Source organism: Sciurus carolinensis, chromosome 7, assembly GCF_902686445.1.
Source record: "Sciurus carolinensis chromosome 7, mSciCar1.2, whole genome shotgun sequence".
In the NCBI taxonomy this organism is placed as follows: Eukaryota; Metazoa; Chordata; class Mammalia; order Rodentia; family Sciuridae; genus Sciurus; species Sciurus carolinensis.
In genome coordinates this window covers 5,459,733-5,482,575 of record NC_062219.1, presented here as the reverse complement: position 1 = coordinate 5,482,575, position 22,843 = coordinate 5,459,733, and the positions used below count along the sequence as shown (strand labels likewise).

At 45.5% G+C, this 22,843-nt stretch overlaps 1 protein-coding gene across 1 annotated transcript in view; it reads left to right on the top strand.

Annotated features, from left to right (window-relative positions):
- Pacrg (parkin coregulated) overlaps positions 1 to 22,638 on the top strand; it is a 484,898-nt gene extending 462,260 nt beyond the window's left edge. The window contains exon 5 of the mRNA XM_047558505.1: positions 21,986 to 22,638. Within this exon, the coding sequence (XP_047414461.1) occupies positions 21,986 to 22,146 (161 nt within the window). The 3' untranslated portion in view covers positions 22,147 to 22,638. The remainder of the gene's footprint in view (positions 1 to 21,985) is intronic.
- Positions 22,639 to 22,843: the final 205 nt, after the last annotated feature.

The window sequence follows — 22,843 nt, the reverse complement described above, 5'->3', positions numbered from 1 at the left end:
TAGAAACACTGAAAGTTCCATATTGCCAAATTTATAATGACAAATTATGTTTTGCATTTTATGCAAAATAGCCTAAAATTGAGCATAGATTAGTTCTTGATTATCTCAGAAAAATACATAGAGAACTTTTTAATCACACAATGCTTTTGAACAGCTTTTCCTAATCACCTTCCCAGAATATACAGGGAACATAAATTAGTTTGGTGAAATATCCAAAATACAATGCTACAATGTATTGAGCATGTGAGTAGGATCATCATCAAATGCCTACTAAATAGAAATACCAGTGGAATTAGGATTAGGTCTTCTTTAGGGGTGACTCAATTCAGATGATTCCCTTCATTAGTTAACTGTGACTTGCCATAGTGAAAATCTGTGACCCATACGGTTGAACCCAAGTGATACAAGCCACCTCTCCATGGGAGCAGACATGCGTCAGGGTCAGCCAGGTGCCACCTGAATGCTAGACCTTGGCATCCAGAGTGGAGGCTGTAAGTGGTCACAAGACGGTGGCAGCAGGTCTGGGACCCTGTGCTGCCTCCGCCCAGGTGAGCAGAGGCGGTCCTGCCAAGGGCCCACGGATCATCACGTCCCTTGCATCAGGGGCCTGCTGTCAGCCCGGGAACTTGCTAGGGCCCGGGGCATTGTTTATTTTCTCGACTTTACTGACTTCCTTGACTGGACCTCAGATGCTTGGGGCCTCATCAGTTAAAAGATGCCTTTCTTTATGCAGTTTTCCCTCAGTATTCCCAAAGCATTTTACTTACAACCATCATAAATAGTGATTATATTTCTCACATCAACCTGATGTCAGTTTTTCTTTTGTAAATATTTTTCATTAACATTCTCAATATTCCTTCTTATACATATTTTTAGTTTTTTAAATGCTTAAGATTACATTTAAAATAGAATTAAATGAAAGTTTACAAAGGCTTATAATTAATCCAGTTCTGCAGCATCATTCTGTTCAATAACTCCAACTAAACAACAGCTCCAGTCTAAACAACAACAGTTTGTCCCCTGAGTGGATCCTCCATGTGTGGCATTGTGCCATCCCACCTGACCCCACAGGGGTCCCAGAGGGAGAGTCTGTGAGCCCCTCGTTGCCAGGAAATGAAGGCTGCCAGTGTTGAGTGACTTGCTGGTCGAGCTCAGCTGGCTGAGTCAAGGCAGCAGAGGGGTGGGTGGAGCGGGTCAGGCAGAGTGGGCTGAGCCACGCTCCCCACCTCAAACATGCCCACAGGTCAGGACTAATCCTCACCCAGAGGGATTCAGTGCAAACTCTGAATTCACTTCACACATACACACACACACACACACACACACACAATCACTGAATGACCATCTCTGTGGGGTTAGGTTACATTCATAACATATTTTGTAGGAGAGAATTTTCCAAGGGACCAAAAATGTTTATCAGCCCTCAGATCTAAAAGCTCTTGTTGCCTCTTTGGCTATAAAAAAAAAAAAAAAAAAAAAAAAAAAGTGCCAGATGATGGCAACAGGAAGAAGCAGGCCAGAGCCCGGAGTACCCGGCCACTGCTGGGCACTGAAAGCCTGTGGGAGCCTCCCCAGCCAGACCTGGTCCTGCCTCAGCTCACTCATTCAAATTTGGGGAGATGGCTTTTCTCTAACATTTCACCTAATGTGCAAATAAGGATGATAAGCACGGCACCTGCCTCACAGTTCCGTCACAAAGATTGGATGAAATAATACACTTAAGCAGTTGACACCTAGCACTGAAAATTCTCAGCCAATGATAGCAGGGTTTCTGTTACTGCATCACAACACGCTTCACACAGTGCCCTCCACGTGTGGCCATCTGTAAGTGACCAGTTGAGTGAAGCCAGAAGCGCCTGAGCTCAGCACGCAGCCCGAGGTCAGGGATGAGATGGGGCGTTGCCAGTGCGGCGGCACCTGGGGGCCTCAGATCTGTCTCTGCGGACCGCTCCTTCCTGACCCAGGATTCCTAAGCAAGCACTTGCCCCACTCCTAACATGGAGCTCCTCACTGAGGGCACCGACCAGCTTTTAACTCAATCCTTGTGTTCCTGGCTTTCCACCTGCTCAGCGCCTTTTCCTGGGTCCTAGTTTCCAGGTTTCTGCTTTATCTCCTGATGATCCTTCTGCTGGTAGATGTGACCCTTCTCCAACAAGGAATAGGGAGGAAACATCGGGGCCAAACACCTTCCTTCATGCAATATTACTCCCCCCAATTCACTTTTACAACAGACGTTTCCTGAGCACCTACTGGATTCAGATAGACACCATAGTGGCCTCAAACATGGCGCCCATTTTTTGGGAGTTTAATTCCTGTAAATGAGATATTTTCACTATCACTGTGTCTTAGTCTGCTTTTTTTACTATAACAAAATACTTGGGGCAGGCTACTGTTTAAAAGACGTTTATTTTGCTTCACAGTTCAGGAGGTCCAGGGTCAAGGAACCACGTCTCATGATGGCCTTCTTGCTGACGGAAAGCAAGAGTGTGACCTTCTGTGTATGAATGTGTGTGGGTGTGTGTCTGGTCTCTCTTTCTTTTCTTAAAAAGCCACCAGATTCAGTCAAGGGGCTCTACTACCTTGATGCCCTTCTGTACCCTCATCACCTCCCCAAAGCCTCACCTCTAAACACTACATGGATCAAGTTTCTACCTTCTTAATACCTCACTATGGGGTTAAATTTCAACCCATGAAAACTTGGGGACACTAACTACATCCAAACCACGGCAAACTATAAAATAGGGTACCTGGTAACAAGGACCAACAGAGAAACATAAACACTGTGTAATGATTAAAAGAAAGAAAAATGTCCTCTGACTCAAGCAACCGGGGAGGCTTCGCAGATAAACCAGCCTTCACCGGTTCTAGCTAGCAGAGATGAGGAGGGAAACCCAGCAGGAAGGCAGGTGAAGGTGAGGAGCTGGGCCCTGCCTCTGGCTTCAGATGACCACTGCCTTAGCTGGAGCCAGGAGCTGCTGAGCAGCGGGAGGCTTTTGCCAGACGCAGGTTGCAGAAGTGCATAAGGGATGGCTTCCCCAGGGGGAAACAGACACAAGCCAGCCATTGGAGTTTGAGTGAGGGTTGTGAAGGATGAATCTGAAGGGAAGAGAGCAGTAGGAGGTGCTGTGGAGAGATCCTCGCGCCAGTCAAGCCGACTGGAAACAGGCCATGGGGGACAAAGCATGGGTGGCAGTAGAAACAGACATAAAGACCAGCCTGGTCAGTCAGGACTGGGCACCGCGGGCCTAGGCCAGTTCTCACCTCACTTGCACACCTGCCAGGTCCCAGTGCTTTGGAAACATAATCTAATATCTGATATTGTTAATGGAACAACTAAAATGAAGCATGATCAATACAGAATGGAGGAGGAGGGGTGTTAGGAAACTGAAGTGGGGTTAAGGTCTATTTTAAATACTGAATGATTCAGACACTCTAATGGTTACCTTAACGCTCTTTCATCATATTAAGCAATCTAGACCAAATAAATTAAAAATTCTGTTTCTTGCAATTCCTTCAAAAGGACTTTCCAACTTTTCCCATAAATGTGCACTGTAGATGGCTAGTGCCTCCAGCCAGGGCTCCTTGAATGTTTGTGCAGTCACGTCTTCATAGGGATGCTTTGCAAAGACACCCGTAGATCCTGACTGTAACAGGAACAGTGCTGATATTTAAACCCAGTTTACAAGGGATTGTTTAGGTCACAAGCAAAAGATTTCCCACTACTCCTCTTTTATTCTCACTGTGAACCTCCTTACAGCAAGTGGTATCTAGAAAATCCCATGAGCTGTCTTGTTCTTTGCAGATTTTAATGACAGCTGGGCCATGAACAATAGCCAATAATGAACGACTGATTTCAGCTACAGCAGAAGTGCCTTTGATCCCTCCTGCCAAGGTCTCAGCATCCCATGCACACAGGTGATGCTGGCAGGCAGGTGTGTGGGCACCAAAGTTACCTCTGTGGTTTGGATCATGTGGAGGACCAACGCAGGCCCTTGTTTCAGTTCTGGTAAAAATGAATAAATAAATGAATTGACAGTCAGCCCTACAATGGCATTTAGCCCGTGGTCCTCATTTCTAAGGGATCCCAGGCAGCCGCCCCCCCAATGCAATGCTGCCTTTGGACCAGAGCATGGCCTGGTGGATAGGTGCATCTTGAGTCACACAGACCTGACCTGTGGAAATTTCCATTGTTCCAACCATGGTCCAGGAGAAGAAGTGGGTTCCTAACTAAAAGTACAACTTTTACATTCAGAATTGGGGAATTACAAAGATAGGTTACAGCAAGATACACACACAAATGAGAGCTCACACAACCATTAAGAATTGTACTTTTTTGTGTTCAAATATTTTTCATAAAACATCAAAATACTCAGAAGTTTTACGTTTCCGCCAAGTCCTATGGCGCACACCTGTAATCCAGCTACTCGGGCGTCCAGGCAGGAGGATGGCAACTTTGAGACCAGCCTCAGCAACTTAGTGAAACCCTGTCTCAAAAATTAAAAAGGGCTAGCAATACACTCATGGGTGTGTGTGTGTGTGTTGTGTAACATTTTAATAGACAGAATACAGTATTTTTCTATGGAGTTTTATTCATGTTTGAAAGCTAAGTAAGGATCTAAGAAAAAGCATGTGTTCTTTCAACACGAACATAAAAAAGATAACTGTGGAAAGAAAATAACGATACTAACAATATATTTGATATATTTTCATAAAGTCTAGTAATATCTGCTAACACTTTCCGATTTTCCAGTTCCAACCTAGATTTTATTTTCGCCAAGATATAATCTAGCCTGAAACCTCCAATAGCAATTACAGAATATGACCCAATTATTTCTTTAAGAAAAAAAATGAATTAACTTTTTTTGGGGGGGTTAGGAAAAGACGATATCTTAATGAAAACGATCTAAAACAAAAAATGCAATTTTAGTAGAATTGATGAGGAAATTGTGCTTCTTTGTGTTAAAATATTTTTCATAAAACATTAAAAATGTATTAATGAGAATTTAATCTCATATAAGAAAGTTAATCTGCTATAATAATACTTTATATATGTTTATGTGGAATTGCATGGGAGTAAAACAAATTATGTCACCATGATATTATTTTGTATCCCCTACAGAAATATTCTTGTAAAACCGTTAAAAAAGCATATTACAATGGGGAAAAAATCTTACACTGCATGAGGATGGTACCTACAAACAAATTATTTTCATGGAGAAGCAAGGAAAATTATAAAAGCCAAAATTTACATTTAAAATTAGTCAATAAAAGTCAGGTTGTCAATTCTGACCTTAGTTTTCCCCAAATGTAAAATGGCAGCTTTAGGAAAAGAGAACCACCAGGGAGCATTTGAAAGGAAAGAAATGCTTTTAAGGATCAAATACAAGTTTTCCACCTTCTTTTGCAATGGATTTTCTGGCCATTAGAGTCTAGGAATCACAAGACACAATACTATAACTTGTCATTTTAATAATTAATTACAAATTCGTTTCATAGGTAACTCAAAAGCTATAGGTAGATGATTGACACACAGAGAAAGGATTAGCAGGGGGGCAATTTTCATTTAGTTGAATGATTTGTCTATTATAAAGAAATATTTTTAAATGCTATTTTTGATTTCATCATTTCAGTGTACATCAGATCTGAATTTCTTGGTCAAAACACCCAAGGGGACAGTGATTTTTACATATAGTGGTTTACCTTTTATACTGGCAGTTAGACCTAACCTTTCTGTGCTGCAAGCTCCTGCAAACCTGTGGGAAACAGTACCTGCAAATACGTAGCGAGTATTGCTGCGGGGTTGACGAGAGAGAGCTAAAATTCAGTGGGTAAATGGGCTTAGATGCTTAGCCAGTGACTGATCCAGAGTAAGAATTAAAATGTGGGTCAAATTGTATGAAATTGACACTTCTGTAAGTCAAATGGGGTTGAATGTTGGCAATGCCTTCTGTTAAATATAAAGCAATATTTGCTTTTTACTGCTGTTGTAGGCCACGTGCATACATTTTTAAACAACAGCATTCCAATTTTTAAAAAATTCTTTCTTTTTTTTTTGCACCAGGGTTTGAACCCAGGTGCACTTAACCACTGAGCCATGTCCCTGGCCCTTTTTATTGTTTTTATTTGAGTCAGGGTCTTGCTAAGTCACTCAACAAGAGGCTGTTCGGCTTCCGCAACCGCAGGGATGACAGGCAAGTACCAGGCACTCTTTTTTATCTTTCCTGGATACTGAAAGAAGAATGGTGTGGAGCCCAATATGTTTAAGAATCAATAATGCATGGAGATGAGGAGGCACCAGCATCCTGGAGTGGTTACGGGGTCCACTGCAGGAAGTTTTTTTCGCCTGGGTCTGACCCTCCTGAGTGGAAGCAGGCTGAGAAGAAATAGTGGGGGCTTCTGTTTCAGGTGACCTGAGATCAGGTTCCACCTCTGACAACCCTCTCCTCTGCAGATGGGTAACAGGAAGTGTTAGTGAGCACACCGTGAGCTCCCTGCACTGACCCTGCCAGGGAAGTGAAGGATACCATCGTTCCCCACGCGTGCCATCACGGTCAAGTTTGGGGCCAGGAGCTTTATATAGATCAGTCCACCTGATTCTTAGCCCCCATGCTGACCTTCTCCTAAGGATTACAGTACTAGCAAACCCAGCATCACGCTGACTAGTAATGGTTCCATGTAAGCCCCACGTGCAGTCTCCTGAAGGCCCCTGGGAATCTGTGAGCATCTTTACCTCATCCTCATCATCTTCATCGTTCACTGGCTCTTCCAGAGGTCCTTGTGGCGTGCCCCGAGGCCCCACATCCTTGGCTCTCTAATAATCAGAAAGGCCTTATCAAAGCCGGTGAGCGCTGCCCTCCGTTTCACCTGGAGTCAGACACAGACCTCCCCAGGGGGCCAGCAGCTGGCTCTCTGGAGCTCCTGCCTTTTAAGCCCCAGCCCCTTGGGAGAGGTGTGGAAATCCATGTTCATCCTGCAGGAAATATGGACCCCAAAGTCTGTTCCTTTATGAAAACTTATTTGCCATCTTATAGCTGCCAGGTTTTTAAGGAGACCAGTAGAACCAATTTAAAAATCAGTCAATTTAGTTCTGTTAAACAGAAAACAATTGCAACAGAATTCACAGAATTCAGTGTTTCCAGTAGTTTTATTCACTATCAGTCTCTTTATATTGGTAATGTTCGAGGTCCTAATCATGTAGTTCTTTATAGGATGAAAAACCGTTTCCTGACAGACTCAGTCCTAGCATGATGATAGGATTTATTTCAGCATTTTATTATACCTCGGTATTTTAGATAGGGCAATAATTAGGCCTGCTAGAGACTTTTCAATATGAGAAAAAGTCATTCTAAATGCTTCACACTGATTTCTGTAAACAGCTTGTGTTTTCTTAATTTATATCTTCTAACAGGCAATTAGCAACATAAAAGGAGGTGAAAAAAGTAAAAGAAATACACTGATAATTCTGAACTAAAGATCACATGTACTAAACAATTTCTCCAAATAATCATATTTACCTTAATTAATTGAATGGATATGTCAGTTATCAATCTGCCTTTGCAAGGGCTTTATACCTTTCAGAAATGTAAGACTTTTGGAATGTTGGTTTACAACTTTAAAATCTGCTCTCTGTGTCTTCTGTAACTTTCTTCCTGCATTAAAGCTTTGTTGCATTAGTTTAGTTGAAGTAAGAACACATAAAGACAATATTTTCCTATTATTCACTAAATAGAGTGGACAAATTCATCCCCAGTCCTAACACAAAATTGACACAACCATGCTTTGATGCTTAAAAGGGATATCAGTGTGCCCACTGAAATGCTGCTGCGACCCGAGGTCACGGGTAAGGTCGTTGGCACGGTTTTATGAGGAGGCTCGTGTTGCAGCTGTCTGCACTGGCCCTGGCCTGAAGATAAATAGCAGACTTCAGTTTCCACTGCTACTGGTCTTTTAACCTTCAATAAGAACAAATGCCCAGCCTCGGCTCGTCCATACCTCCAAGTTTATCTCCCAGGACCCACTGAGGATCTCTTGTCTATCTGCCTCCCAGCCTTCAGCTCTGGCTTCCTTGAGGTCAAGAGAGTTAGTTCCAGGTCACTTTCATCTCTTAAAGCTCCCATATTAGAATGCCAGAATGTAAATGTGGCGGCACAAGGTTAAATGGATTGCAGTGTATCCTGAGTGTTTACCTTTAACTAATTAACGCTCTTCACACAAACCAAAATCACAGGGATTTTTATGTGTGGCCACATTTGTAGCCAAATCCAATATGAGGATAACCCCCAAATCCAGATTTAAGGCCCTTCTTGAATGGAAAACTAGGCCCAATGGCATGAGTTGTGGGGTCAGCTTGGCCTGGCTGACCCTGAGCTTGGCCCTTCACAGGATGGCCTAGGAAATTAACTCATGTGTGGTAGACAGTCAGAAGGAAAGAGGTAAAGGAAGGCTTTTCAAAACTAATTCTCTCTAAGGGCTCCTCATTCTGGAGGTAATTACTCAAAATTATTGATTGCTTTACAATTTCCTCCGCATTGCTTAACACAATCTCTCCGATCCCTCAATTCCCAGAGTACTGCCTGGGGTCACCTTGTGCACCTCTGTGAGTTACAGTGACTCTTCAAGTCATTTCTTGCTCTCTGAAATTGTGCTTCTCTGTGAAACCACGCTTATTGAATCAGTCAAAAAGAAATGAACACTGCCACGTCTTGTGCACTGGAGAAATCTAACTCTGGAGATCTTCTTGCCCACTCTCTAGCCTCCCAGGAGGATCATATGAGACTTTGTGTCTTTTACAAAGACTCCAAGTTAGATAAATAGGCTAAACATGGGAAAGAATCACTCCCATAAGGAGACAAAAATCTAAGTAGCAAAAAAAAAAAAAGGAAAAATATTAACCCTCCCCAATAATTAGAAAAATGCCAACCAAAGCAAACTTAAAGTTACATTTTCTATATACTGAATTAGCAAACAAAATTTTTATTGTAATGCCCAGTGCTCTGATAAAACAGGTACACTTATACTCTGCTGGCAAATTATGAGTTAGCATATCTTTCTGAATAATCAACACAGCAACATACACTGATAACTGCAAAATGTTCATATTCTTTGAGGCTGTAGCCTCATTTCTGAGAATTGTTGCAAGGAATAATATGAGAAAAGAAAAAGACTATATTGCAAGGTTGTTTATTGCATTCATATCAAAAATTGTGCAAACGTGGAACATGAAGTCATCTATACTGTTTCCACTCCACAGTTATTAAACAGCCACTGCAAATGGTCACTGTGCGTAGAGTATATCAAGGGTGCATAGATGCACGAGATGACGCAGTGAGACTGCACACTCCAAATACGATGTGTTCCAACCTCAAGGCCTTTGCGCTTGCTGTCGGGCATGGCCTGTCCTCCCAGGCTGGCTTCTTGCACAGCTGCCTTCTCCTTGGGCAGGTCTTAGCATAAATTTAATTTTTCTGGGAAGACCTTATCACCCCATCAGAGTAGCCCTGGCCCGGCTCCTACACTGCAGCATGCTAGGCCTTGCTGGACAGTCACACTCTGACATCCTCTGCCTAGTGATTGATTGACTCATGCATTACCTGATCCCCTCCCCCAGAATGGAAGCGCCCAACTCCCCTCTCCAATCCACTGCACCATCCTCCGCTAATGGAGCACCAGGGCCCAGCTGCTCTTCTGGAAATCTCAGCAGAAGCTAGAGGATGACACCTGAGTTTAAGTCAGAACCTGGTTCCTCCAGGAAGCTACTCCCTCATTCTTTCCCTCCTCACACTGGGAGCTGGTTTGTGACAGCCACGGACCTGGGCACGGGCCATGGCAGTGGTTCTGTGTCCAGACTCTTGTTTTCATTTTTACAGAAACCTTCAACTCAGAGAGGCAGCTCGGGTGGTGGGAATTTCAGGCGTCCAGGTAGCCTGCCGTGGGAAGTATTCACGGACAGGTGACTTCCTGGCCTCTGGGATGCCCCAGATCTGAGACCCACTCTTCCTCCTTAAAGCACCAGGCAGGCCACAGGACTGACAGAGCTGGCTGCTGCTGCCTCTCTTCCCAGGTCGTGGTGAGCCCGCCCCAGCCCAAGCCCACAGCCATGTCCAGGATAGCCAGCAGGCTGCCTCCCAGCAAGAAGAGCAGGAGAGGGATCTGCTGCCATCCCAGAGGCCAGGAGAATCCACAGATGCTTCCCGTGGCAGCCTCCTTGACTCCTGAAAGCCTCACCATCAAAGCCGCTCTCTGAGCTGAAAGCCACTGGGAAAGTGTAACCAAGAGTCCGGACATAAGGACCCGCCACCAGAAGCCAGGTCTGAGTTTGGAACACAGGTCTTATTGGGTGTATGGGAACAGAGTTCCTCAAAGCAGAGCGTTTCCAAAGGCAGGGACTAAGTGGAACAGCTTGTACAGAGGCCTTGGGCACTTGAAGGCCAACAGGTAGGGGGACCTTGGAGCAAGCCCAAGTGCCATCGGATCCCTCTCAGCCTTCTGCGGGTTTCGGTGTCCAGACCTGAGGGGGCAGGTGCAAGACCTAACAGAAGCTTAGCAAATGTCTTGTTTGCCAGGACATTGGCCAGGTGCTTCAAGGCTCTGGGCTGCCATGCAGACGTCAGATGGGGAGCCTGACCCAGGGCAGAACTGTGAAGTTTACTCCCATCTCAAAGACCTAGAGCCATAGCCTTGGAGAATCTGGGGGGCGGGAAGGAGAGTTTCTTTGGCTAAAGTAGCAATCCATGCAGAGAAGGTGGCAGGGGCAGAGGATTTAGCTATAGTTTAAGAAGCAGAAGGGCCAGTTTCCTAAATGACTGCATCCCAGGACTGTCCCCTCCTCCACATCTTCCCACCATCTCCTCCGCAGCATCTCTCTCCCTCCTTGAGGCCACACAGGCGATGAGACTGCTGTATTCTCTCTCTATCAGCTCCTTGCCTCATGTAAGGTTGGACTTACAATGCATATAGTAAGTTCCAACTAGACATCCTCCTCAAAACCCCAAATAAGGAAATACTAACGCGAATTGTTTTACAAGTAGTAAGCCCCATAGGAATGCCAGAATCTAATGACCTTGTTGTGGCTTTGAGGCACACGTGTCAGGTGTGCATGCAAAAATAAAATCCACTTTTTCCTGCTGGTTTGCTGGGATCATGATTCTCACAGTCAGTCAGCAATCCAGGGAACTGGCTGATCATGCACTGTGCTCCTACTGTTAGAAGAATCAGGACTTGTGGAGGCAGGAGAGAAATGAACAGGGCCAGTAGCCCTCACCCACCAAGCCTGACTGCTGCTGGTAGCAGAAGAAGAACCTGTTTCTTTTCCCCTTTCACTGAGGCCTGAGCATTGAGCTACACCTGGAAGAGATGCAATGACTTGGTGTGAGTTAGCCACGAATGGTTTGCAGTAAAGACTTGGTTTGCAACCAAGACTCCTGAAAAGGGTCCCAGGTTTAGCCCAGGCTTGAAAAAAATTGCAGAACCCTGCAAGGGCCCATCTTGAAGAGGAGGGCACCTTGTGTGTGGCAAATCCAGATGGCGCCATTCTGTTGGCGACACCACCTGAGGACAGGGCAGCCCAGCTTTGACAGCACCGCCCCTCGTGTGGGGCGCCAGTGAGCCCACTGTGTTCAACAGTAAGCAGAGGCTCACTCCATGGTGTTCCATGGAGCTGTCCTCGTCCCATCCCAGAGGAGAGTGAAATTATGGACAATCTACTGTTACCTGGGAGCTACGGTGTTGATGAAATAGCAAGTACAGTTGTAATTGTCGAAAGTCATCAACATCAAGGGATAGACCTAAAAACACAGCGAACATTCTCCTGTCTCCTCTTGCTCCTGTCCTCAGGGGCACACACGAGCACTCCTGTTTCAACCAGAGAGCTTCAGTAGCAGCTGAGGGCTCGCAACAGTGGGACGCAGGGCTGTCTGGGGTTGACCGAAGCCGTGCGCATCCTCTGGACACCTCCTCAACCCTTGGACACTATGGTTTTATTTCCACACTGCCTTTGTCTCGGCTCCCCTAAGCCAAGTCCTGATTCAGAGGAAAGCAAATGGGTGCACTAAACTGAGGCATTTTAAGAAATAAAACTGTAACTCAGGCTAATAAACACTCTCCATTCAAAAGTATCAGAAGTCAGCGTATTTCACTTATCAGCACAGCACTTGCTGCAAGCTGCCGTGTCCATTCTTGTGCAGTCCCAATTTTGCTGCTATGGCAAATTAAATGTCCACATTTAGGATTTTCCCCCCACACAGTTTAGATCTCTCTCTCTCTCTCACTCCTCACCATATAGCCAAAACTTTGATTAGACTTCAGCAAAGCCCTAACATTGTAAAAATGTTGCTAGGTAAGCTTGAGTGTTGGTAGGCTTGGGGGCAAAGTGACTGTCTCTTGCTACATTTAACTCACCAGTGTGTAAGCTGATAAAAGTTGATAGTCAGGCTTTGAAAGATATTTCAAGGTTATTTTAAACTGAGACCATCATAAAAGCCTTGAAGACTTTAACTCTGTCTCTTTTACAGCAGTCAGCTCAGTCCAGCACAGCAGATTAGTTTGAGTTATTCATTAAATATATTATTTTTGCACTAATTGAGTTCATTTGATGAGAAATATTTCTACTCTGTAAAGTTTCCAGTTAGTGGCTTGGAAATCTATTCAAATTCTTTACCCTAAATTCATTTTTGAATTTTTAGGCAAGCTGAGATATGTCCCAAATAACCAGAGCGACTGTCTGATCTGCACAGATGGAACAGTGGCAGCACGTGCATTTTCCTTGTAAGCACGACTACTGGTTTTCTCTACCGAATTGTTTTTTTTCAACAGAACAGGGCACACCAACACCACAAAGTCTTCTGCGTGGCTGCCCTCTGCCCCACTGGGCAGCTCATCATCCACAGCCATCTAACCATGTTTTGTCAGGATGCCAGATACACAGAGTCTTTGGAGGTCAGAGTTCACAGTATAGGTGAAAGTTCTAAAAAAGATAATTTGAGAAATGCATTTTTCTCCATAGTCATCTGTGTTTGCTGATAACATTTGTTAGAAATCCAAGACCTTTTTTTTTTTTTTTCATTTCTGTGCCTCAATTACAGGGGAAAAAAACTGTAATGGGTTGTATCTGACATCATTAATGTTTCCTAGAAATGGAAAACGGTGATAACAGCAGCTATTCTGGCTCATTTAAGCAGTTTCCAGCATCAGTCTAGAAGTCCTTAAAATTGTTTTCGATAGGTTTGCATCACTCCTGAAAGCAGCAATGAGTAGTTCCTTTCAACCAGAGAAGCTTATTTGTTCTTTCTCGAGCTGGTTAAAAATGACCACGTAAGCAATGGAGGAAATGATATTAGACAAAACTTAAATATTAACTGAGAACCTATAAAAATCCCACGTTTTCTTCTTTTTGGAGCAAGACTGGCAATTAAGTAAATAGGATAATCTGATTTTTTTTTCTATAGAAAAGGAAAGTTTTTCTTCTTAATTTTAAGGAAAATCTAGGTAAATTCCATTTTAAGTTAGGGAGAACATTGAAAAACAGATGAAACAAAGTAGAGAATTTCCAGTCTTCTACACTCGGGACTGTGCAGTTACTATCTGATGAAGTCGGCGGCCATCCCAGGGCCTCCGTCAACATCAGATCCATGTTGGAGAATTCTAAGAAACAAGGTCCTGTAGGGAAACCAGAAACCTCCCTAACCCTCAGAAAGGAGGGGCACCTTGAACTTCAATCCATAAACTCCCCCTTGTCTGTGACTTGATCTGGGCTTTGTTTTTATTTGTGAAGGATGTAGAAAGACCATTCGGACACTTCGCTCTTCCTACCTTTTGCCTTCTCACCCTATTCCTGCCATTCTGCAGATACAGATTCCCCCTGCTCCTCTTGAACCTCAGTTAAGCAGCAAAGATGTCCCTGGAGCGACTCTCGGGCTGTTTTTCTCTCTTGCATACATGTAAGCTCTATCGATTCTTCATCTGTAAACTATGTAACTAACACATACTAGGTCTACAAATAAGTCATAGTAAATGCTCATACCGGTGGAGGAACACAATATGACATGAATCCTAGGATTCCCTCACATTCACCACTTATCTATGGCACTGAAAAAAAATCCTTGAAATCAGTCCACCCTGACTTCTATCCTCCTGCAGGTACCTCTGTGAATGGTGCTAGCATTTCAAGACTCATAAACCTGAGGCCAGGAGGAGCAAGGACTGTCCAGGAGGCTCTCCTTGCCTGGCTGCAGCAGGGGCAGCACCTGCCAGCATCTATACACCCCTCTACGGACAACATTCCTTGCCCGTGGGGCTGAAGCTGTTCCGTGGGTGGAGAGGCAAATGTGTTGCTACCTCACACACTCTCTGAGGGGCCTGTGGGGCCTGGACCCCCTTCCTGAACCTTCCGAGTGGAGTCCTGCCTCCCTTCCTTTCCCAAGATCCCCATGTCCCCTATTGCTCATGTCACTTCAAAGTTATCTCACCTCCCTAAACATCAGTTTTCTTGTCCACGGAGGGGAATAATGGTGTTATCCAGCTCACACGCTATTCCAAGCTGCATAAGCAACATTGTGTTCTTGTCTTTGCTCCTCCACGAGATAAGACAATGGGAAATCATCTAGGACAGACAAGCGAGAACTGTCTGCTCATTTTTTGACACAATCTGCTCATTGAGTCTTGTTGGTCAACAAAAAGAGAGATAAGTTTGCACCTCGTAAGCTTAAATCCATCTCGAGTCATTGATAATGGACTCAGTCATTACATTTATACTGTGCAGGGATAAACTGGTGAGACCACCTGTTTGCTCAGTATAAGGTTCATGTCGAAATAGTCCTTCGTCAGAGAAGAACCTAACTTGCCTTTTTTGTGGTCTTAACAAATCATTGTCAATTGAACACATAAAAAAACATTATTCTAAGGAATCAAAAAGTTATACAGACTTACTGAAATTGCAGAACGGAATGACATTTGGTAGTGTGTCAACAAATAATGTGAATTTTTGACAGTGTTCTCCTTCTTAACTAGAATTAATTTTATAACATCAGATCCTTTCAGGTTCTCTTAGAACTTGATTTGAACTTTGAAGTATTGTGGGATTTGTGACTTTGAAGAATTATCCAGTTGCTTTATGATCATATTTCCAGTTGAAATACAAGGCCATTGAATAGCCCTCATCCCCAGATACTTGTTCCAAAGTTCTGTTGAACTATTATGAAAGGTAATGTTAAGATGAGGAGGACCCCGAGATCCTCCAAAATTCAATCCCTTCCTTATACAAAGGCAGGGACTCCAGTTTAGAGAGAGGGAGAAACCTGCCCACAGGTGAACAGCTACTAAGTCCCTGAAAGCTCTCTTCCCAGGTTATTTGTGTTGAGTCCAGTGTCCTTTCCATCACACCAGTGTTCTCCAATATTCTCACTGACCTCTTAGAATCAAACCTAAGTTGCAATTTGAAAATGACAATTGTTCAGGTCCATCTCAATGAAGTTTAGATATTGAATTGGCAATTGGTCCAAGACCCATGATTTCTTCAGTCCAAGAAGTGATGGTTGACCCCACTCAGGAGATGCAAATGCCTTCTGGAGCCCTCCCAGAGGTGGTGGCTCAGCAGCCTCTTGCTTTAGTCCCCCAGCTTTGGTGTCAAAAAGACAGGAGGAGGGGGAGACACCCAGCTGGGAACCAAGGACTTGCTTCAAAGCTTTCATCTTCAGAGGAAGGAAATCTTGTGAATTTCATTAATGTCAACAAGATCTGAGGAGACTTGAAGTATTTAAGCCCCTGGGCATCTCTAGCAGGCCAGATGCTATGGTTATTATAAGTTTTGGGGTTGCAAAACCATTCCAACTCTGATTCACACGTCCATGAACCAAGACTTTGGCAATATCCATTGTACAATCATCCTTCAGGGTATGACCTGAAGACCTTCAGTTTCCAAGAGAAATCTGGAGTCAGTCAAGGAAGAAGTGGCTAAGTGAGGCCCCAAGACAGAAACACCCAGAATTCCTGGAGGGGGGGACAAGTGTTAAGATTGAAAGGGAAAAAGATCAGTTCCCTCAAAGCAACAGCAAAACTAAATAAAGAAAGTGATTTCTTTAGGTTTCTAAAAGCAGATAACCTCATAACATTTTCCCAAAAGGCTTCTTCTTATATACTCAATGTAGAAAAATGAATTCTGTCCTAGATTTTGTGCCCCCTCTTTCCTCTCCTCTCCATCCTCTCACCCCCAGAAAAGGTCAGACTGGGGTTCACAGCTATGTTCCCTGTGATCGGCCAAACGTCACGGAAGAAAATCCAGGCAGTTTTATTCTAGAACAGGCAAAGATGTTTCTATAAAGGAAGTTGAGTCCAAGCTAACTCCAAATAAACAGCTATTTCTGGTTAAACAGATGTTGGTCCTTTAGGTATTAGAATTGAAGATATCTTAAAAAGATAAGATATAGCTAGGATCCTCTTTTTCTCTTTTATTCATTCAAATTAAAAGAAAAAAACTCTAAAGCAATCATTTCTGCACTCACAAACATTATGTTCTTTTTAATGACATCTTTTTTTTATGTGACAAGAGTTATCTTTTTTAAAAAAAATTAGTTTTATTGCACAAAAACTGATATATGTTTAAATACCAGTTAGTACAATCAGGGAATGACTGTTCTGGCCATCTCAATCTTCTGATTGCTAATCCACTAATCCCAAAGAGAAAACTCACTTAGAATCATCCAGGAGAGAATCTGCAATTGGTTCCATGCCACTTCTAAAATGGTATCTGCAGTAGGTCTCTGCTGCACTATCTGTCAGGACCAGAACCCTGGCCCCAGGGCTCACTGTCTCTGCTCTATGTCATCACCATGACCCAACGGGGAAGGAGGCAGCATTAGCTGTGACCGGTGCCATCAAAAATTTCAAGACTCCACAGGGAAAAAGTCCTTCCAGCTGGGCTTTAGAGCGCTGGGTGTTTCTTAGTTCAGAATCTAAGATCTGAAAAATGCCCTTTCTGGTGCAAAAAGAAGCGATCATACCTCTTCCCTTCGCCTTTCTCAATTCCACTCCATGCTGCTGCAAGGAGCTCACGCGGCCCCAGCAGGCAAGCACCAGGCACCAGAGCTCCAGCATCCACGGGGCGCACCAGACACCCTGAGAGGTGGCACGGCAAAGGTACTTCATGATGACGAAGCTCTCAGGGCAAAAAGCTTCCACCTGGACCTGGCCTGGATTCACTTTCCAGTTCTGTGTGCAAACAGCCTACGCGTGACAACTGCGCTGCACACGCAGGTGGCCAGAGCAAAGGCGAGGCCAAGGGTGTCACAACCTTGGTGCCTGGGCAGCAGTCAACGTCAAAGTCCGGCCTGGCGACTGAGGTCTGCCGCGGGGCGCTGGGATCGAGCTTGCCCGTCTGGTGCTGCCCCAGGCTGGCAGTCTGCTTCCCCATTCCTTCATTCCTCTGGGACGTTATTATAAAGGTTCTACCGTTATTTGAAGTACTGTTGTGTCCTTAAGAGGCGACATGGACCCTTTTTGTTACTGGGCTTGGTGAGCTGCCTCGCAGAGCTTGCGGGCTTGGTGAGGAAAGGTGAGTGACCACAGTCAGCAGGGAGTCAGAGCTGTCCCTGGGGTTCCTTGGTTCACACAGGTGGTTCCCAGTTACCCAGTGGTGTTTCCTTTAAGCCCATGGGGCACACTGGCTTCTGGAAGCTTCGACCCCATCAGCCATCTCAGACATGAGCGTGGAGAGGGGAAGGGCAGGAGAAGCCCTGCAGACTAATGAGCTGCCTCCCCACCACGTGGTCTCGGCCCTCCCCGGAGCCCATGCTGCTGCCCCCCCGGGCATTGTCAATATTAACGGAAGCGCTTCCTTCCTGAGAGCAGTCCTGTTTATGTTCTTAGTCAATGTCAGAAAGTACAAACAGACATCATAAATTACTTCATCTGCTTGGTATGAAATGAACACCACCTCAGGTATGTTGAGTGAGCAATTCGAAGTTAGCATTTATTTGTTTCATGTGTGTTTCCAATAACTTAAAGCTTTCATTTCCAAATAAGTACATTATGTGTTACTATTCCTAAGAATATCTATACATTTGCCATAGAAGAGTATTTTCCCCAAAAAGAGTATTTTCTGAGAGTTGGAAAAGTCCGCATTTGATTCACGCTGTCCCTGAGCCTCCCAGGGGCTTTCCCTGCCTGGGGGTAAGAGACTGGAGTGTCAGGCTAAAACAAATGGGTCAGAGTTCTCCCCAGGCCGCTGGTCCCAGTGGCGAGCCAAGCACTGGGGAGCTGCGTGCCGCGGGGGCTCCGGGGCTGGGGAGCGGCCCGCCTCGTGGGTCCACAGGGTGCGTGGGAAGGTGGTGCTGTGTGTGCGCGGAGGGGTAGCCGGGCTGCCCAGAGGAGCGGCCCCTTAGCTCCTGGCGCGTTGCCCAGCAGAGTACCCGCTCTGCAGAAAGAGCGGCCGCAGTTGGTGCCACGGCCACGGCTCTTCACCCGGAAGAAATGCTTCTCTGCCAGTCCCGGCACTGGCTTGGGAAGACTGCTCCGGCCACCGATCCTGTCCTCCTCTCTGGCTTTGTTTCCCTTGCCTTCAGTTTTTCTCCTTTTTCCTGCAATAGTAACTAAGAAAGGAAAAGAATGAGCTTCCGCAGGCCACAAATTACCACCAGTGAGAGAATATCCATCCGATCCTTCATGATCCGGCCTGCGGATTTCATGCTGGCCCGCGTGCACCAAGCAGTGGATATCTGTGAAATGTCTTATGGAAGGACCCCTGTGGTGGTCCTTGGTGATGAGCTGTCGCGATGGTCACCTGGCAGGCCTGAGCCATGTTCGTGCTCCAGGAGCTTGCCATCAGAAGACAGGGCCCGAACACACACTCTCCTGACCCAAACGGCTTCAGAGTCAGAAGTGTCCAGTTAGGACAGGTCAAAAGGTTTAGGTAGATAAAGAGTTTTCATATTTTTAATGCTTAAACACAATGCTTAAAAAAAAACACACAGAAAATTCAACATTCAGAGTGATAACTGCACTTAAAGTAACTTCTAAGCTGGTGGCAGTCCATGCCTCCCACATGCTAGAATCTCTAAGAACAGGCACTAAGTCCCTTGTTCTGCTCTGTTTGCGTATCATCCTTGTGGAAGCACAAAATCTGGTTTAAACCTTTGCTGTAGCCCTATTTGTTTGGCCATAAATAAAACATATCTTTTCCATCATCCATGTATCTTTCTAGCTGCTGAACATAAAATAGACTCCTAGCTCCCTAAATTGAAATGTCATCTTCTTAATCAGAATTGACAATTGTAAATAACCATCTGGTTGGTTTGTTAAAAGGTGTCCTATTTTCACAAACATACTTTCCAGCAGCGTCATGTGTATTTAAAATGGTGAGCTCAAACTAATCGCCTCAATTTCAGGTTCTCAAAGAAACTGACAGTATCACCGTTTTGAAATGAAGATCACATTACTCACCTGCCTCACAACAGAGTTTAACACTGAACTGTGCGGCGTCATCGCTGCGGCATGCAAAATGAGGGACCTCCTCTCTCTCTGTGGCCTTCTTTCTGCCCCAGTGATACACATTCTGCAACCACCAAGTATTTTAACTCCAACTCACTTTTTGAACAAGCAACTTCTATTCTGTACTGTCCTTTTATCATTTGGTTTATGCAGTGCCCAGGAACAAAAAAGCTACATAGTTTACTTACTCCTACAGTTAAATATTTTTTTCAAAGTAAGAATTTGAAATAAAGTGTTACTTGTGGTTGCTACTTTCTGGGGAGCAGAGAGACAACAGGGTGTGTTAGGATTTCCATTGTGTGCAGACTTTCCAAATCCCAGCTCCCATCAGGAAAATATGTCTATCCCGTGATCTATTCAGTTCTTGACCTTTTGACTAATACGCCAACAAAAGGCACCATTTATTAGTGATTAATGTATGTATCTTTGTCTATACGGAGTGAGATCAAGGCCGTCATAGCTCAGTCTCCTCAGGGACGTTTCCCACGTGCCCTCCGGAAGGCCTTGGGCTCCCCTGTCCTCTGCAAACCTAGATGGTGCCTCCTTCTCCCTACGTGCACCAGAGACCATGAGCAGGAGCTTATCAGACACGTGATTAGGGAGGAAGAGGGACACAAAGAGCAGCCCAAGACCTCCTGGGACACCATTCCCACTTCCGCTGGAATCCTGGAATGCTGAGGGCGACTCTCCATTATCGTCCTCTTGTACGGGGTGTTCTGCTTCCGGCCTCCCCTGTTGCCTTAGGTCCCTGTGACCAGGGCTCTCCCCCTGAATGTCTCTTCTCACACCTGTAACCAGCAGAAGCCAAACCCAACTTCCTCCTCCTCTAAACTCAACTCAGAAAGACCCTCCTCTCTGCCCGGGTCCTCCTGGTGTGGCCGCTCCTCACTGCAGCCCTCTCAGGCCACCACATCAATCTCTGTAAACAACCTGTATTTTAAAATGTGTATCTGTCTATATTTCTGTCTTAAGAAAATATACCTTTGTTATTTTGATTAAAAAAAAATAGGGCAAGACCCTTCTGTTCAAAAGTTTTATTTCTTTGTTCTATGTTATAAATATTGTTTTGAGACTATATATTCTACATTCTTAACCAATTATCATTTTGGATGATCTACTACTCTCTGTAAATCAAATCTTAACCCACCCTGCATGTGATAATGGAATGGCTTCCACCATGAGAAAGGTGGAATTACAAACGCTTTTATAAACCATTTAAGTTTTTATGAAAAATGAATATGCTGCACAGTTGTGGCCTCGCAATGTTCCCTTCTGGAGATCAGTAGTGTCCCACCGCCTTCACCTCCACCAACACAATGATCATGGAAAATGATCTAAAATTAAAAAGTCATGGAGTAAACGAAAGTGAGTTACCACAGGTTCAAGACCTGTGGCAAGGCGGGGAGGGACTCTTTCTCTGACTATTGCAGTCTCCTGGGCAATGATCAAGACAGCAGCTCGCCTCTCCCCCTTCCAGACACGTAGCTCTGCTGTTTTGGGTTCGGACTAAATCAGCATCTAAGGCCGCGTTTGCACTAGGACAGCGCCAAGCTCCCGAGGGAAGCGCACGTCTTCAGGCGCATCCATGGCGGCAGCTCGCAGCCTGGCCCCTGGGTCCTGGTGGGCGAGGGGCGACTTTGCAGGGCACACTGAGGACTGGACCCTGAACGGGATGCAGCAGAGGGCCGGCAGGGGCTGGGCGCAGAGAGAACTCGGGGTTTTGATAGTGTGGACGGAAGCAAAGGGGCCGGTTCCGGTGGCCTCCCGCGGCCTTGGCGATTCCTCCTGGGTTTGGGTGCGGTCAGGCCTCCCTCTTCCGAATGGCCTGCACGTGCAGAGTAGCTACAGGGTCTCAGGCTCAGGTTCCCAGGCCTCCCGCGCCTGCCCCCTGGACTCAGAGGTTCCAAAACCAACCGCAGCGCGAAGGCCCCTTGGAGCCCTAGCCTGGAGCTGTCATCCAGAGGGCCAGTGGTACTCGGCAGCCACGGCTTGGAGAGCATTTCCCTCCATCCCTCTGTGCAGGGCAGTGGGAATGACTGCCGATAAGGGAACGTTGGACCTGGTCCACCCAGGAGGAGGCGCTAACCTGTGCACTAAAGCTGCAGGAGCACCGGGAGGGGCCGGGCTGCCTCCCAAGGTACAGCCATTTTACATCCGGGGACCAGCTCCGGGCCTTCTACACGGGCCAAGCTGTGAGTCTGAAAAGCTCCAGGCCCAGGAGACTGCAATAGTCAGAGAAAGTCCCTCCCCGCCTTGCCACAGGTCTTGAACCTGTGGTAACTCACTTTCGTTTACTCCATGACTTTTTAATTTTAGATCATTTTCCATCAGCTCCACCCTGGGATTGGGCACTTTTGTTTCGTTGTCACCAGTCCTAAATCTCAGCATGATGGTGTAGAAATGTTCCCCGTTGGTTCTCCTAGCAACCATTCAGAGGAAGTGTCTAGACTAGGACTTTGGGGAGACTGCAGAGAAATAACCGGCCTCTTTGTGTGTTTGCATGAACCAGTGAACTCCGGAGACGGCATCGACTACGGCCAGCAGAAGAGGGAGAACATCGGGGACCTGATCCAGGAGACGCTGGAAGCCTTCGAGCGCTACGGAGGGGAAGACGCCTTCATCAACATCAAGTACATGGTCCCCACCTATGAGTCCTGCTTGCTGAACTGACGTGGCAGCAGCCGCCATGAGAGCCAGCTTCCCGGGGCGCGGTGGTCGTCTGTCTCTGCCGCTCTTAGCATCTCATTACTAGTGACTTCTACGCTTTCTTTCTACAGCTGCTAGAATAGTGGCGTATGGGCCATTGGACTGTTCGCCCTATTGAGAGCAAGGCTTTCCGATACATAAATAGTGCCTGTTTCTTAGATTACAATAGTGTACTGTGCTTATTTGTTCTAGGAGAAGAATTGCTTCTTTATACAGCTCAGATGGAGGCAGGAGTCGGACTTAAACCTTCACTTGTATAGACAATAAAACTATCATTTTCATACGCAATTCAGTAGTTGCTGTGCAGTGTTCGCCTGCCCTGGGGGTGATGTCAGAGGCTGTAAGGGAAGAGTTTGTGCTGACTGCTTAATAGGTGTTTGTCATGGAAGAGAAGCATCAGTTCAGCGGTGCCTCTCTGGCAGCTGTGCAGAATAATGTGCTTTGACATTCAATAAAACTGTTGAATCTATATTCCAATTACAGCAGGAAATTTTTGCAGCCCGTTATAACCTCAGCTATAAACGTAATTAATGCTTCTAGCCTGCTAGTGATCTGGGCTTCAGGGCCTTTCCAGTTTATATCTGGGTGCAGGTGGGGAAGCTGGGGAGGGGCTGGGGTCAGGGTAGGTGTGAAATGTGACTTTGAAAACATGGTTTGAAAA